This window comes from Bidens hawaiensis, unplaced genomic scaffold, assembly GCF_021521415.1.
Source record: "Bidens hawaiensis isolate Kalapana, Puna unplaced genomic scaffold, B.hawaiensis_p1.1 tig00061634_1, whole genome shotgun sequence".
Taxonomy (NCBI): Eukaryota; Viridiplantae; Streptophyta; class Magnoliopsida; order Asterales; family Asteraceae; genus Bidens; species Bidens hawaiensis.
In genome coordinates, this window is record NW_027501093.1 from 30040 (window position 1) to 48406 (window position 18367).

The 18367-nt window shown below is 36.5% G+C and overlaps 2 protein-coding genes across 2 annotated transcripts; both read left to right on the top strand.

Moving 5' to 3' along the window:
• The first annotated feature begins 1391 nt into the window (after window positions 1-1391).
• Window positions 1392-10197, top strand: LOC143603439 (serine/threonine-protein phosphatase 5-like). The gene is made up of 12 exons (XM_077080225.1): window positions 1392-1457; window positions 1531-1700; window positions 1775-1846; window positions 2379-2529; window positions 8334-8442; window positions 8510-8627; window positions 8701-8848; window positions 8944-9192; window positions 9272-9397; window positions 9485-9585; window positions 9678-9752; window positions 9855-10197. The coding sequence occupies exons 1-12, from the start codon at window positions 1397-1399 to the stop codon at window positions 9912-9914; spliced, it is 1440 nt and encodes a 479-aa protein (XP_076936340.1). The 5' UTR covers window positions 1392-1396; the 3' UTR covers window positions 9915-10197.
• A 3300-nt stretch (window positions 10198-13497) lies between these two features.
• LOC143603440 (uncharacterized) lies at window positions 13498-14940 on the top strand. The gene has a single exon (XM_077080226.1). The coding sequence runs from the start codon at window positions 13498-13500 to the stop codon at window positions 14872-14874; it is 1377 nt and encodes a 458-aa protein (XP_076936341.1). The 3' UTR covers window positions 14875-14940.
• The last annotated feature ends 3427 nt before the right edge of the window (window positions 14941-18367 follow it).

The following is an 18367-nucleotide window of genomic DNA, read 5'->3' on the forward strand; positions in this document are numbered from 1 at the left end:
TACAAACTTGCAAGAGTACTAGAGTTTAAAATTCAACGAAGTTCTTAATAAAAAACATTAAAAGTTTTATTACAATCTTCATTCTTCATCTTCAAAGTTTACTCCCAATCTTCATCATCTTCATAATCTTCATCACCATCAACGGTAGATCCTTTTGGTGTTTTGTTTTCAGTCATAACATCTAAAAAACACATACAATTGTATTAATATTTAAGTAAAAACACATATCGGTTCGGTTTGGTTTTTTTCGGTTTTTTAAAACTGGAAAACTGAACCGAAACCAAAAATTCGGTTTTTCAAAAAAAACAAAAAATAAACCGTCAGTTAATGCTTCGGTTTGGTTTTTTCGGTTAATTCGGTTTCCGTTCGGTTAATTCGGTTTCCTGCTCACCCCTAGTACTACCAGGTTGGTACTACCTGCCAAAGGTATTCATGGAGTTAGATGTGGGGAATCAAATAATTAAATTGTTTTGATAATCTTTTTCTGACGCACCAAACATAATTCTTTAATGAATAAATTTTGGCAGTAACTAACTAAAATTAGTTTTGCTCTAAAAATACGGGGCCATAATAAATTTGTGGCCTCAAGCCCATGCTTAGATCAATAAGCATTAGGGTCGGAACCGAAAAAGTGCCTAACACAAATTCAAAATTTTTATAATCAAACAAACTCAAAACCTAAAACAACTTTTAGACATTATCGTATCAAATATCAGTATATCACATGCATAGTCATTTGCTATTCTTGGTCACATCCAGTGTTGCAGAAGTTGCTAGACGCTAATCAGACGGTTATGTATTGCATAGGATCAATCGGATTGGAATTTTTATATGTAATCTTTTAATTATTTAGTGTTATATGCACATCAATATTAATATAATACTTATTACAGTTCAAAGTTCAAACATTTAACCTTTAACATAGCAAATCAAGTACTTAAAGGATTCTGGTCTAGTCATCTAGGTTAAAAAGTTTAGTTGGGCCAATTTTGTTTGATCAGATTTCACCGAAAATTCTTATGGATATACTGGGCCGAGCTGGACGATTTAGACCGATTTAATCCAAATAGAACCGATTTTGGCCGCTAAAGTCTTTGCTTAGCCAAAATCGAGGCGCCTAGGTCGATTTTTACAACACCGGTCGCAACTATGCATTTTATTAAATCGAGGGTAACTACATAATATTACAAGGGAGTAAAACTAAAAGGTTTCCAGAAATCAATGATATGAAAGAGGCGCCGGAAGAACCATCCATCTCATCCCATCTCATCTAGGCAACCACACTCCGCATCCAAACAACGGTCTTAACGGAACACTTGGCATGCACTAACACACCGTTAGCTGTAGCCCTAAACCACAATCAATCAAGCTCATACTCATTAACCGCCGACGTATTATGCCATCAATGGCTTCACAGGCCGAAGAAATCAAACAACAAGCTAATGAAGCTTTTAAAGGTACGTTGCATCGATCGATACATACAGTACAGTGCAGTTGTTACATGTGTGCTCAATTACTCGTGTTTTGCAGCTAATAAGTTTTCACAAGCGATTGATTTGTACACAAAGGCGATTGAATTGAACGGTGAGAATGCCGTGTATTGGGCGAATCGTGCGTTTGCTCATGCTAAGTTGGAGGAATACGGTAGTGCGATTCAGGATGCGTCTAAGGCTATTGAGATTGATCCTAAGTATTCTAAGGCATGTTGATTTGTGTTTGTTGTTGATTGGATATGTTAGGGTTTATGTTTTGATGAGGTTTTTGGTGGTTTTAGGGTTATTATCGGCGCGGTGCTGCGTACCTTGCGATGGGGAAGTTTAAAGAAGCACTCAAGGATTTCCAACAGGTTTGTGTTATATTTAAGTTATTTGAATAATACGGAGAACACTATAAGGGTACTTGCTGTGAGGCTTCAGCAGGGCTGACAAAAGTGATGTGGTGTGGTAACGGGGCTTTAACACCGCCCCAGGGCGTTAAGGCCCAGGTAGTAACCAAGGAATGGTGGGGTCCAAATGCTTTACACTATGCTTGTGCTGGTCACTTGGTGTTTTCTTGGGTATTTTACACTTTTAAATGTAGATGAATCTTGTAAAATGCTTTACGTTAAATCTTTATTTAGAAGAGTGTTTATTCTCAAGTTTTATGTTATTGTTCAATATAAATGATCAATTACATAATCTTTATATTATTCTTTTACTTTTCTATTGTAAGTGCTGGCTTAACACACTTGATAGTAATCTAGTACTAATTTGTTAGGAAAATGCTAAACATCATCAGTTTATTTTATTGCCTAGGTTTAGGACATTGTGTACCCGTTTATTTTGTGTAGAAAGTGCTTTCAGTTGGCAACTAACTGTAAACCTTTAATATGAAACTAGGTGAAAAGAATATGTCCAAATGATCCAGATGCTTCTAAAAAGTTAAAGGAATGTGAAAAGGCTGTTATGAAGCTCAAGTTTGAAGAAGCGATTTCGGTACCTACTTCTAAACAAGTCTCAGTAGCTGAGTCCATCGACGTTCGTACCATAGGTAATAATTGTTGTTTGCTGATCTGTTTTAGTGGTTTGCAGTTTTTTTTAGTATTGTTAGTTGTATTTAGTTATAATTAGGGTTTTAGCCCATATAGTTGGCTAAAGCCCATGGGCCTTTTATGGGTTGATAGCTAGGGTTTATTTGTGTATAAATAGATGTAATTGTTTATGTATTTCACACACCTTCAAGTAATAAACATTACTTTCACTACAACCATCTTCTTTACATGGTATCAGAGCTACGACTCTCGATCCAAACCCTAGCCGCGATCTGACCCGAACCCGAGTCTGACAAGCCGTCACCAGCAGCCTTCAGATCTGAAACAAGCCCCTGCCTTGTTGTTCTGTCCTGTCACGAAATCTTTTTTTTTCCGACCGTGAAAGTACTGTTCACCGACGAGCACTGTTCACGCGGAATCACTGTTCATCGGAATACTGTTCACGCAGAATCACTGTTCACCCGGAGTACTGTTCACGCGGAAATCACTGTTCATGCCAGAAATTACTGTTCACGACGGAAGTCACTGTTCACTGCCGGAAGTTATTGTTCGTTTGCCGGAATTTCTGTTCGCTGCCGGAAAGTTACTGTTCGCTGCCTGGATTAACTGTTCACGACGATTAACTGTTTACGCTGGAATCTGTTCCTGCCCTCCACCCGCACTTGTTACTGTTCACAGTCAATTTTCAGTTTCGTGTATCACTATGGGCGAAAATACATACATGTATACATTTACTAAAGAGGAGCATGATCTTATTAAACGGTTTCTTACCTCCCAGTTGCCTCATCCTCAAACCAGCTCGGCACATTCAGGTAAACCTTCTAGCCTTGACTTATCATGGGTGATTGATTCTGGAGCCACACATCACATGACTGGGAATCGGGGTATTTTTTCTAGTCTTCAAAATGTTTCCCATGCACCGGTACGTCTTGCCGATGGATCTTCATGTCCCGTTCTCGGCATAGGATACATCAGTAACTCGGAAAACCTAAAACTGTCTTCTATCCTATTTGTTCCTAAATTTCCTACCAGTCTTTGTTCAGTGAGTCAGATTACCAAACAAAACAACTGTTCTGTGACCTTTTACCCAACTCACTGCGTTTTTCATGAACTAGGAACAAACCGGGTAATTGGTACTGGTTTTGAATCAGGAGGTCTCTATCGTATATCCCCGTTTTCGCATCCTGTAGCAAACTTATGTGATTCCGCTGTCAGGGAGGCTCACTGTCGGTTAGGTCATCCCTCTACAGCGGTTCTGAGGCAAATGCGACCAGATTTACCACTTTCGTCTTTTAATTTTCATTGTGAGTCGTGTCAACTTGGTAAACATACCAGGCGTCCCTATCCCCATAGGGTGCCCAATCGAGTCAGTTCTTGTTTTGAACTGTTGCATTCTGATGTATGGGGTCCTTGCCCTATCAAATCTACGTTGGGTTTTGAATATTTTATTACCTTTATTGATGACTATTCTCGCACTACTTGGGTTTATTTGTTGAAATCTCGTAGTGAGGTATTTTCCATATTTCGAGAATTTAATGCTTATGTTCAGAACCAATTTAACACCACCATTAAAACTTTTCGATCTGATAATGCTAAAGAATATTTTTCCACCGACTTTTCTTCATACTTAAAAACCAACGGCATTATTCATGAATCATCGTGTGCTTATACATCTCAACAAAATGGTGTGTCCGAACGCAAAAATCGTCACATATTGGATGTTGCTCGCACAATCATGATCCAATCACGTGTTCCTCATCGTTTTTGGGGAGATGTCGTTCTCACTGCCACATATCTGATTAACCGCATGCCCTCAACCGTTCTTCATGGTAAAACACCGTTTTCTGTACTATTTCCCAACGATGATCCATTTCCTCTCGCACCTAAAGTATTTGGTTGCGTCGCCTATGTTCATGACCATAGTCCAAAAACCATCAAACTTGATCCCCGAGCCATTTGTTGTGTCTTTCTTGGTACTCACGGGTTCAAAAAGGGTGTCGATGCTATAGCCCATCACTTCACCGATACTTTACCAGTGCCGATGTCACTTTTCACGAGTCTCCTTACTTTCTCGAGTATTCCACTCCTGTTTCTGACCCGTTTCCCGACCTCGATATACCCACATCTCCCTTCATCCCCACCATTCCTGTGTCAATTCCTTCTACCGATCCAATCTCTACTGATTCTGACCCACCGACAGAATCTCCGCTACTGCTTTTCACATATGCTAGGCGGGGTAGGGGTCAAACATCAGCGACTCTTGATTCACACCCTGGCCACGACCCCGAAATACCCTCCGATACTCCGTCTACATCTGAGCAATCCACACCTCTCACTAATACATCCTTACCCGATCCACAACCTCTGATACACCCGTTTATGATCCTCCTGGTGCCCCACTTCCCGATATACCTATTTCCTTTCGCAAGGAACCCCGGAAATGTACTCGTTACCCAATTCAGGACTATGTTGCCTACACCCACCTATCTCCTGAATCTCATGCGTACACCACTATCCTTGATTCCTACCCGATTCCCAAGAATGTGACGAGCGCTCTCGCTCACCCAGGATGGAGACAGGCTATGGAAGATGAAATTGGGGCTCTAAAGTCCAATCATACATGGGATCTTGAAACACTTCCTAAAGGGAAGCGTATTGTTGGTTGTCGTTGGGTGTTTACGGTTAAACTACACCCGGATGGCTCCTTACACCGCTTAAAGGCTCGGTTGGTTGCAAAAGGGTATTCTCAGGCATATGGCATTGATTACGATGAAACCTTCTCTCCGGTTGCCAAAATGTCATCTGTCCGTATTTGTATCGCTCTTGCTGCCATTAATCATTGGCCGCTCCATCAGCTTGATGTCAAGTACGCCTTTCTTAATGGTGTTCTTGAGGAGGAGGTATATATGGAGCAGCCCCCAGGGTTCGTTGTTGAGGAGGAGGCCTCGAAAGTTTGTAGACTACGTTGTTCTCTATATGGTCTTAAACAGTCTCCCAGGGCATGGTTTGGTCGATTCTCTAGTGTTATGGGACAGTTTGGGATAACTCGGAGTGCCTACAATCACTCTGTCTTCTTTAGACACCAGAAAGGAAAGAGGATTATCGTAGTTGTTTGTGGATGACATTATAATCACAGGTGATGACGAGGTCGGGATTATCGAACTCAAGCAGTTTCTTCAGTCTCAGTTTCAGGTCAGCGACTTAGGTCGATTGAGGTATTTCCTTGTCATAGAAGTATCCCGCTCTCCACAAGGAATACTTCTCTCCCAACGAAAGTATGTTCTTGATATGTTAACTGAATGTGGCTTACTGGGTTGTAAACCTGTTGATACCCCCATGCTTCCTACAAAAAAACTCCTCCCAAAGGAAGGAGATCCAATGAAAGATCCTGAGCGATACAGACGGTTGGTTGGTAAACTTAATTATTTAACCGTCACACGACCGGATATCTCCTATACTGTCAGTGTTCTGAGCCAATTTATGGCTACACCATACACCGGTCACTGGGATGCTGCCATTCGTGTCTTAAGATATCTTAAGACCTCACCTGGCTTGGGTATATTATACTCTGATCAGGGTCATTGTCGTGTAGGTGCCTTCACGGAAGAAGGAGATGGTCGGATATCAGGGTTCTCAGATGCAGATTGGGCAGGTTGTCCGATTTCTCGACGATCTACCACCGGATATTGTGTGTTTGTTGGAGGAAATCTTGTATCATGGAAGAGTAAGAAGCAACACACGGTTTCCCGGTCGAGTGCCGAATCGGAGTATAGAGCCATGGCAGATGTAACATCAGAGATGACATGGGTTCGTCGTCTTCTCAGAGAGCTCGGGGTTGTTTCTGATGACTTGATGAGGTTATATTGTGATAGTCAGTCAGCCATTCACATAGCCAAGAATCAAGTATTTCATGAGAGGACAAAACATATTGAGGTCGACTGCCACCTTATCAGAGATCGAGTAGTAGGCACACAAACTGATCCTCCTTCCATTCAACCAGTTCATGTGAAGACAAATTTTCAGCTAGCAGACATTCTAACTAAACCGCTCCGGAAAGCTCAGATAGATTTTATTTGTAACAAGTTGGGCATGATTAACATCTATGCTCCAACTTGAGGAGGAGTGTTAGTTGTATTTAGTTATAATTAGGGTTTTAGCCCATATAGTTGGCTAAAGCCCATGGGCCTTTTATGGGTTGATAGCTAGGGTTTATTTGTGTATAAATAGATGTAGTTGTTTATGTATTTCACACACCTTCAAGTAATAAACATTACTTTCACTACAACCATCTTCTTTACAAGTATTAAGCGTTTCTTATTTCAAAGTTCTTTTTTTAACAAACGAGTAGTTGCTTTCTGTAGAAGTATAGGCCTTCAGAAGATTAGTAACTGTGTTTACATTCTACCCTTGTTGATGCATCTGACATTAATATTGCATTTTTCGTTCTTTCCTTCTTTCTTTTGCTATTATTAACATTTTTTTTAGGTTGTTGCAAATAGCATACTTATTTGCAAAGTGAAGGTATTTATTAATGGCAAATAGAAAATTACTGATTGTTATCAATTTTCTTGATTCTTGCTGATGTTACAGTTTATCCTTTGGGTTTGGGGTCGATTGTTAGAAAGTTAAATAATCTAAATGTCTAAAACTTGAATGCGTCTATTTGACCCCTCATAAAAAAGTTTAAATATTAAAAAAAATATCATCATCATCATCATCGTACTCAGTATATCCCACCAATAGCAAAGCTATGGTAGGGTCTGAGGAGGGTAAGATGTAGGCAGCCTTACCTCTACCCCATAGGGATAGAGAGGCTGCTTCCGGTGAGACCCCCGGCTCGATAGTAGTTTTGCATCAAGCCTTGGACATAAGGCACATAGCACTCAATCATCGGGACACCAGCTGATCGGTGCATGTACCCTTATCTTTCAGCTATCAACGCCACTACATGATGCCTGATTAACCGTCCGTCACTTTTAACGTTATTTTCACGAGATTAGTAAAATAACGTCAAAATTAGTGCAATTTCACTTTTGCCCACCCGAGGGTTCACACATATATACATCATATGTGCGCACCGCAAGCAGGGCTAAAATATTAAAAAAAAAAAGTGAAATTAAAAGGTTTATATATCACAATTTATTCAGTGGGATTAATTATGATAAACTTATGAAGTATTGTATTGTCAAATTGAAATATTAAAAAAAATCAATTTGACAATACAATACTTCATAAGTTTATCATAATTAATCCCACTGAATAAATTGTGATATATAAACCTTTTAATTCAAAGCACAATAATAGGAAATTTACAGTATCCCTATTTTTATCATTTTAGGGACGGGCACAGACTCATCATATCGTTCCCCTCTGGTTACTGCTGCATCTATGGCAGTAGCATTAGTGGCTGTACTAATGATGGTGGCGGGCCCCATTGTAGCCACCGTGGTCGCATCTGCAGCACTGGCAATGTTTTTGGTGGTCAACAAGAAGACTGGTTGGTTGGGTGGTTACACTGGTGGTTTCTTAACATAGAGTCAATACTAAATATAGGTTTGAACTTAGTAAAAACATTAAGAAATCACACAACTAGTTAAATTGTGTAGTAGAAGCTATTAGACCATGAAAAAGTTACTAACTGTTAATAAGTTAAGAATAAGGAGTTGTGTTAAAATTGATCTGTGTAATATGTATAACTTTCTTATGTGCATTTTGGTGTATTAACTGAATGATTACAACCCTTAAAACACGTGCTATAAATCTTATTCTGATAGTGTCTTTTTCATTGTTTTATTTTAACTAGATGTGGAGCCACAATATACTGGTCCGAGAATAGAGGGAGATGTAGTAACTTTAGATTTTGTGAAGAAAATGTTGGATGACTTTAAGAATCAGAAGATGTTACATAAACGGTATTATTATTTATATTATATTTATCACTATAATCAACTTTTTCTAACAGTATTCTTTGTGTCATAGATATGCCTTTGAGATTGTTCTAAAGACACGAGAAATCTTGATGGCCTTGCCATCCCTAGTTGACATAAACGTTCCAGATGGAAAGCACTTCACTGTTTGTGGTGATGTGCACGGTCAGGTAATTTAAAGAATATAACTTTATTATCATTTTTTTTTGTTGTTTTCTATTTATCAGCTTTGTATGGATGCAGTTTTATGATCTTTTAAATATCTTTGAGCTCAATGGTCTTCCTTCAGAAGAAAATCCCTATTTGTTTAATGGTGACTTTGTTGACCGTGGATCGTTTTCTGTGGAGGTTATACTAACATTGTTTGCATTCAAGTGTATGTCTCCATCAGGTAATAAGGCTAAATCTTTATCTGTGCTTACTCTTTAGCTGTTATTACAATTTTTCTATTTTCATTACTTGGTTTAATTTCTTTATTTGTTCCAGCTATACATCTTTCACGTGGTAATCATGAGAGTAAAAGCATGAACAAGATTTATGGGTTTGAGGGTGAGGTGCGATCTAAATTGAGTGATAAGTTTGTGGAGCTATTTGCAGAAGTTTTCTGTCATTTACCGTTAGCTCATGTTATAAACGAGAAGATATTTGTTGTTCATGGTGGACTTTTTAGCACTGATGGAGTTAAGCTCTCTGACATCAGAGCAATTAATCGGTTTTGCGAGCCCCCAGAGGAAGGTATTTTGTCTACTTTGTGAGTTTATGTTTTTATTTTGTGAATAAATTTTAAATATGTTTTATTAAACTTTGGTTTCAGGGTTGATGTGTGAGATATTATGGAGTGATCCTCAGCCTAATCCTGGTAGAGGACCGAGCAAGCGTGGTGTAGGTCTTTCTTTTGGTGGAGATGTAACAAAAAGGTTTTTGAAGGATAACAGTTTAGGTAACATTTATGTTTCCTGAAAAGAAGAAAGTTGTTTTCTTGAAATTAGGGATGCATTCTCACTAATTCTCGTGATTTAATTTACAGATTTAGTTGTGCGGTCTCATGAGGTCAAAGATGAAGGGTACGAAATTGAACATGATGGTAAACTCATCACTGTTTTTTCAGCTCCAAACTACTGTGACCAGGTAATTTAATATTGTTGGTCTTTATGTTTTGTGTAGTTTTGTTGCAACTCTTTTATGATTGTGTTTTAATTTTTTTTTTTTGGGTGATGCAGATGGGAAACAAGGGGGCTTTCATCCGATTTGAAGCGCCCACCATGGAGCCCAAGATTGTCACATTTTCAGCAGTGGTTAGTTCTTTTTACAATCACATTGCTTCTGTTTCTGCATTTTCTATATTGATATTTTTTAAACTCTTTAGTAAATAAATATATATATTTTTAAATGTTCAGCCGCACCCTGATGTGAAGCCAATGGCGTACGCCAGCAATTTCCTCCGCATGTTCAATTAGTGTTTGTTTGCTAAAGTGGCATTTTGGGTGATACGTTGGGTGGAAATTGGTTTGGTTTTTCTTATCTACAACTGCAAATATGGCTTGGAACTCCTGAGATAGGTGTGGTGTTACTTTATTGCAAAAGTTTACTTATTTTTCAATAGTTTATGTAACCAGAAGCCAAAAACACACAGTGGCCTGAATTATGGGTCTCTGTCTAATGTATTGTCTTTTTGGTATAACTATGTATCTATCATTTTCTTAAAAAATTTGCTTTGTATTCTTACCTTTTGAAGCTAAAAACTCCAATTGAATTGTCATGAGCAATAAATAAGTTAACTTCAAATGCTAGGCTTAAATACATAGCTGTAAATATAATTCACACAAAGCTCAGCATATTTTTTGAAATATAACTTCATCTGTGGTGTGATAAATATAATCAGGTCCAAGCTTGTTACGAATATAACATATACCACTAGGTATTGCTTTAGTAATTACATTAGCTAGCCTAGCTGATTCTTGGTTTCGACATAAGTTGTGATTTTAAAACTTTTCTCAAGTTAAATGGCAAACCACTTCAAAAATTTTAAGTTCTTTCACGAAATATGTATATTTGTAACGTGAGTGGCTGCCTTGTTATCGAACTGCTATTTGCTACAACTCTTGTAGGATCTATGCACTCAATATCGGTGTTGTATAGGTTATCGGTCCCCATGTGTAATATCGGTCAGAATATTGGCACGTACTGGTAATATTGGTGATATTGACCGATATTTGACCTATATATGACCGATTATTCTGATATCAATACCTTTCTTCTTAGTTCTTTCATTCGTCTTTCTTCTTATTGCTGCTACAGCCTATAAGTGGGTTAAGTCTTAATTGTCAAATGATAGTGTTTAATGTGTTTTAAGTCTTAATCAATTCCTACTTTACTATTTGCTACAGCTGCTAGTGTTTTTGAAAGCTGTAAAGGGCTAATTTATTAATGGTATAACAATTTACTGAGTTGTTAGTGTTAAATTGCTATGTATATAAGTTTTGCATGATGCTAAAATTATCAATATCCCATCGCAACAATCTATATCACAAATATCTCACAATTTACTGAATTGTTAGTGTTAAATTGATATATATATATATATATAGGGGAAGGTTAACGTACAATAATCGCTTAACGTACATTACGTACGCGAACTACATTCAAGGTTAAAAACACTAAAACGTTCAAGCCAAAATCCCAACACTAAAAGTTTCAAGATTAAAAGTTTAAACGTTCAGGCAAAAAAACGTTCAAGGTTAAAAGTTTAAACGTTCAGGCAAAAACTTAAACGTTCAGGCAAAAAACTTAAACGTTCAATGGTTCAAGGTTAAAAGTTGAAATGTTCAGGCAAAACTTAAACGTTCAATGGTTCAAGGTTAAAAGTTGAAATGTTCAGGCAAAAAACTTAAACATTCAGGCAAAAAACTTAAATGTTCAGGCAAAAAAACTTTCGTTCAAGCCAAAATCTTAAACGTTCAAGGTTAAAACCCATCACTCAAAACTCAAAATTGATCGATTGAAGCTTCAAATTGATGATTAATTGGTTCAATTTCAAGGTTAATTGATCAATTAGGTTCAACAATTTCAATTGGTCAATTTGATCAACTGACCTGTGAACAACTCGTAATGGAAGAAGATAGTGTTCACGACAGTACTGTCGTTGGCTGCGACGGTGGATAGTGGATGGAATCGTTGAACAGTGATGGTGAAGGTGGATGGAATCGATGGGAGCAGCGGTGGACGAAGACCGGCTCGCCGTTGTTGTTGCTCGCTATTCTGATTGGAGAACCCTAGATCGCTAATTGAAATCGACGTTCCACAGCCTCGCGTATGTAATGTACGATAAAGGATTATTGTATTGGATCATATATATATATATATATATAAACAGGATCAAATACATTTTATTCTTAACGTGAAAACAATGAGAACCAATTTGCTGCTATTATTAGGTTTATTTTTATAAGTGTTTGCTGTTATTTTTTGTTCATAATTGCTAATTTTCGATTGTGAGACGTTATAAGTATTTGCTTATTTATATTTTATTGTTATTACTAAATTTCTTCTTTTGCTGATATAAGTATTTGTTGGTATTTGCTGTTATTATTTTGTTTTTAATTTTGCTTCTTTTGTTTTAAGTTTTAGGCTTTTTTCTTTGTTATTATAAATAATTGTTTATGTAGATTGATATTGTAGTTGATATTGTTTCTTACGTTCTCGTTTTTTTTATAAATTGGTATTATTTCCTACGTTCTCATGTTAAGACTAAAATGCACATGAACCTTCCCCTATATATATATATATATATATGGTAAGGATCCTAAGAGAACAATTGGCAAATTGAGAACTTTGAGAACCATTTTGAACTAGTAAAAAAAAACCTCTAAAAAATATTTAAAAAATTATAAAACAAGAAAAAAAAACGAAAAAATTTTAAAAAAGTAAAAAAAACCAAAATTCTTATATTTCATTCCGGTTTCATTAAAAAAAACGATTTTTTTTTAATTCGTATCATACCTATACATATATGTATACTTTCATTTAATCTCTAGTTACGTAATGTACACATATGTATATTATCATTTACCTTAAATTATGCATATGTATATAGGAAAAAACATGTGTGTAAAAAAAAACCGATTTTTTTATTCTTATTATACCTATACACATATATATACTTTCATTTAATCTCTAGTTACATAATGTACACATATGTACATTATCACTTACTTTAAATTATACATATGTGTACAGAAAAAAAACATGTGTGTACATATATGTACATATTATACATATATATAGCTAAACCGATAATTTTTTTTACGTTTTTTTTAGAAACCGGGATGATAAATAAGAATTTTGGTTTTTCTTTACTTTTTTATTTTTATGTTTTTTTTTGTTTTATGATTTTTTTTTTATTTTTGACTTTTTTTTTGTTCAAAATGGTTCTCATAGTTCTCAATTTTCAAAAAGTTCTCACCTGATCCTGATCCTGATCCTGATCCTGATCCTATATATACATACATACATACACACACACAATAATCTATATCTTGAATATCGGTCCTTAATCTATATCCGTTTATTTTAACGCATTAGCTTCGTAGTCTAGGTCTCCATTGTTGTCGATATCCATAAATTCTTCTAAATGATGTAATGACCATGACTTTGGTTAAGGATTCCATGAATGTTTTAGGATATGACTAACATCATTCCATGTGTTCAAAAGATAGCTTCATTCTCATGTCATAATCCTACCATGTTTGGTAAAATAAAGGCTATGTGTTTCCTCCATGGTTTTTTAAACAATGAAACACGACCTTTTATCTTGAAATTAAACAGTATATACACACATTATATTATATTATTTTTTAGCCGTTACATGTTTCCTTTGAAATTAAATTACATGTCATACCTTTTCTTATATAAAAACCACCCACTCTCCTTGTATTCACAAGATCAGAGACACCCTTCTTTTGATGGGATATAATTCCACACTAGAAGCAAACTCCAACTTCTTCTGATTCAATTTCACTACTTTCACCAAAAACACCAATAATGCTTACTTTCATCATATTCATCTTTCTAACATTCACCCCTCATCATGCCACCACCACCACCCCCACCCACACCCAAACTCACCATCAACCACCACTCACCATGGACCCATCCGAGCTCCAAACCCTCTACACCATCATGGAAACCCTATCCACCGACCGAAAATGGCGAACCGACTACCCCAACCCATGTAAACCCGCAACCTCTTGGGTCGGAATCGAGTGCAAACCCGGTGTCCAAGACTCCCACCTTCATGTCACAAGACTTAACTTTGGCACCCCACCAAACCCCAACTGCAAAAACACTGCCACTTTCCCTCCACAAGTCTTTCAACTTCCATACCTTCAATCCATCTTCTTTTTTCACTGTTTCACCATAACCAAAACCACAATTAATATTAATCCCATATCATCACCTCCATCTTCTTTGCAACAACTAAGTCTTAGATCAAACCCTAGTCTTGTGGGTCCCATTCCTCCTCAATTATTCTCCACACTATCTTCTCTTCAAATGTTAACACTATCACAAAGCAATATCTCCGGTGATGTCCCGCGGGAGATCTCGAGCTTATCGTCACTTGTTCATCTTGACTTAAGCTATAACCAACTCACCGGACCCATACCGGTCCAGCTATGCAACCTAAAGAATCTAGTAGAACTTGATCTTAGCTACAACTCGATCACCGGTTCGGTCCCGAACCCGATCGGGCAGCTTGGCATGCTTCAAAAGCTAGACTTGACATCAAACTCCCTTACCGGAAGCATTCCAAACACCATAGGAAAATTGACTTCATTAGTCTTCATGGCATTGAGTAATAATAAGTTTGGCGGGAAACTACCGGTTGGATTATGGGACTTGAAGCAGTTAGAGTATTTAATCATGGATAATAACCCAATGCATACCACGCTGCCCGTGGAATTAGGTCAGCTAACGAAGCTACGTGAGCTTCGGCTCGCAAACTCCGACTACACGGGCAACATTCCGTTAACTTTTTGTGACTTGTGGAACTTAACCACATTGTCATTGCAAAACAACCGGTTAACCGGGAACATACCGCTCGGTATCGCGAATCTTTCGCGCATTTACCACTTGAATTTGAGTATGAATTTGTTGAGTGGAGAGGTGCCATTTGATTCTAGTTTTTTTAAAAGATTAGGTGAGAATTTGGATTTGAGTGATAACAATGAGTTGTGTTTGAATCCCATGCAAGCATTTGAAAGTGGGAAGCTTGGAGTTGATGTGTGCAATAGAAGTTATGGGGTGAAGCCATTGAACACATCTCAAGGTCGAGTAGTTGGAATCAGTAGGATATGTTTATTCTTTGGGTTTCTTGTTTCGGGTGCCTTAATATTAAACATTGATGTTTCTGTTTATTAATTAGTTCATTCATATTCATGTTATAAATTTGTTGTGATTAATGTCTTGTTAGGGTTGTTGTTTGCGGGCTGAACGTGATACAGACTCGAAAATCTTATACGAATGTGTCACACATTAATCTAAAAATCGTGTCACGTATATAACTGGACACCACATGAGTATTCTTGGTTTACACCAACATGATCCATTTAATGAGTAAGAAAAGAGTGATTACCATTTTTTTGTATACAAATACTAGTTCTCAATTTACATACTTTTTTTTTACAAACTAGGTTTAAACTAAGCACACTTATTTTTAAACTATTCAAACTGGACATAAAAAGAACTCAAAATAGTTTAATATGTGTCAATGTCTTATTGAAGTTATGATATTTTTTGGGTTGTTATATCGAGTGCCGGTTGTATCGATAACAATATGTAAAATAAATTATAGATATCTTTTTTTTTTTAATTTGAATTGGTTGGAGACGCGTAAGGTTAGGAAAGTCGTAAATGATATGATGTGACAAGTGCAGATTTTGTTTGAATACGAGATTCATACACCTGAGTTTGTACGTATTTTCTCATTATTTGATTGGACATCACTACCTTTATTTACCTAATTTATAAATAGCAAGTATTATTATACTTATTTATTTATTTTTATTATTTTTTTAACAACCAATTTTATACACCCTCGTTGAACCCCAAACTTCCATATTTACATGGATAATATTTAATACCGGCTTCGAGAAAGAAAAATAAATTTTTGGGTCAAAGTCGAAAATTTTTTTGGGTCTTAAGTAAAATGAGTATTTTGTTGGGCTTAAATAGTTTAATTTTTATATAAACTTACTTGGTTATAATTTGGGTTATGTAAAAAACTTTTATATAAAAAAAGGATTAAACATATTTCAAGTGAGACTAGAACCAACAACCTCTTAGACGGAAGTAATACCTATTTGTCACTAGACCAAGCTAGTGATTATTTAATTATATTTAAACATTAAAATATACATATTGTTTCGGGCGTAGTGGGGTGTCGGGCCTGTGGCCATCGACCACCAAGCCAACCCCAAGGGCCGGCCCTTTATTATACTTATGGTTAACTATATTATATTACTTTTGTATTTTATTTAAATTAATTCTCATAAATTACATAGCTTAGCTAAAACTTTTACTCATAGCAAGTTAGTAAATACATAAGCTAGAACACCAATATCACCTCGGTAAAAATATCGAGTTAAATATCTTTATGAATCGGCATACCTTTTTCATTTTCCTAACCATATCACATTCTTCCCTCGTATGCGTCTGTAGGTATGGATCAACCACTCTTTAACATAAAAGTTTTTGAGAGTCGACATATTTCGTTACCGATGCTTTAATAACAGTGTTATGTTATACTTATCAAAACTTAAAAGGATATGTAATTAATATGAAAACTTAATTAAAATATTCTTCATAACTGGTAACTATGCAACTTTTCATAATATAACCACTTTTGTAGTTTTCAATTGTATATATTTAACCATAAAAAGTTAAAATACATAAAAAAAAACAAAAAAAAAAACAAAAACACAAGCGTGGTTAACCAGTAAAAGAATGTAATAATAATGAGGTGGGGCTAATGAAGTTACAAGACCTCCAGATGGTACTGAGTGTGGATGGACCCACCAACTTTTTTTTACTTTACTCCACCAATGTTTATATTTAGCTTGCTCACGTACACACCACTATTTTGTTGTAAAGGTTAACGACTTTATAACGTAAGTTTAATTTGATTTAATCAACGTATCTTTATACTATAACATTTTTGAGTAATTTACTGGGGCATTATTTTCCAGGTTAAAATAATAGTTTTTGGATTAGCCCGGTTAGTCCATTTAGTTAAACATATGTCAAACCTGGTTATGTCAAAGATGTAAACAGAACCTTTATTGCTTTCAAACCAATGTTAAGATTGAATTGGACCGGCCGATCGAACCGGTCCGACCAGGATTCGGTCCACCGATTGGTATGGTTCTATACAGTTCGTTCGGTTCTCAGAAAACCGGCCGGGTCCGAACCGGTTCATCATTCGACCGGAAAACCGGACCGGTTGAACCGGTTTACTTTGAAAAAGAACATATTTTTTTTGGAAAACTTTTTTCTAGTCCCAAACCGCCATTTTTGAGGAAAATTATTCGGCCGATCTGACCGGTTGAACCGATGAATCGGCAGCCCATTGGTTCGCTAACCGATCCGGTTATGAAAACATTGCTTTCAACTAGAAAAGAAACACAAAATACTTTACACTTGTTCTTGTAATACATAAAGATCAACACTAGAAAAGTGTAGTGTGATTAGCAAACTAATTTAGTGAACAAAAGATTGGAATGTAACATCTTGAAAATTTTGGACTAAATTTGACAAGACATGAAAAACAAGGGTTAAAAATAAAAATTTGGATTTCAAAACCAATCACGCTACGCGGCAGATCAGAAGGAGATCCATTGCGATACGCGATGGAGGTTTCGCAAAAAATCACAGAACAGGTTGGATTCGCACTACGCGATGAACCAAGTTGTTGGTCATCGCAATACGCGACGTGGTCCCCACAGTCAACAGACACGTAGTGCACCACATGGCACGATCTGACAGGTCAAGTGGCAAGCTTATGATGACGAAGCAGGGCTATCTGCCACGACGAAGTAGAGTAGATCCGTTGTGATACGCGACGAATTAAAATAATAAAAGGCAGTTTACTCCATCGCTTTATTTCTTCTCGCTGCCATACAAGAACTCGGGTGTCAAAAATACTAGTTAAATAGAAAACTGATATTATATTTTTAATTAGTTAAGAATACCTATCTAAATTAATGGGAACAAAAACATTTGCATAAAATAACATGCCACTACAAAATATAACTTTACTACCTACACTACAAAAGGAAAGTTAGGGTAGGTTGCTTGGTTTTCCTCGTGATATCCATTCAATGCTTTTGTATTTGGTTGACATGTACTGTTTTGGTTGATGCTGCCTTTTAAGGCGTCGTTGTTGAAGACTAAAAATAGGAGTTTATCATTTCTCATTGAAAATTTGTTTTGTAAATGTACTTTCTTAAAAAATATGTTTATGTTTATTTTTATTTAATCATACTGGTCCATACACGATCTTATTTACTTTGGGTGGTGTTATTCACCAACACACCAGATTGTTGTCACACTTGTGACTTACAAATCATATAGGTCTATACGACTCATATATCCCTTATCAACCCGACAAATCTGCAGACGTGTACATTAGGCCTGGCAATTTCATGGAGTCATACAAGTCTCCTAGGCGTATATGAGTAGCATAGTGTACTCCTATTCAACATTATAACGAGTGGTATAAGCATATAGAACGATTAGTTGATTAGGTAATGTTTGAAAATATTGCGCTCTACACTCTAAACAAAACGTGAAAAGATTGGTGTTGCGCGAACCTAGCACCCAAACGATAGCTCCGCCAATATGCCTAAGTTGCCGA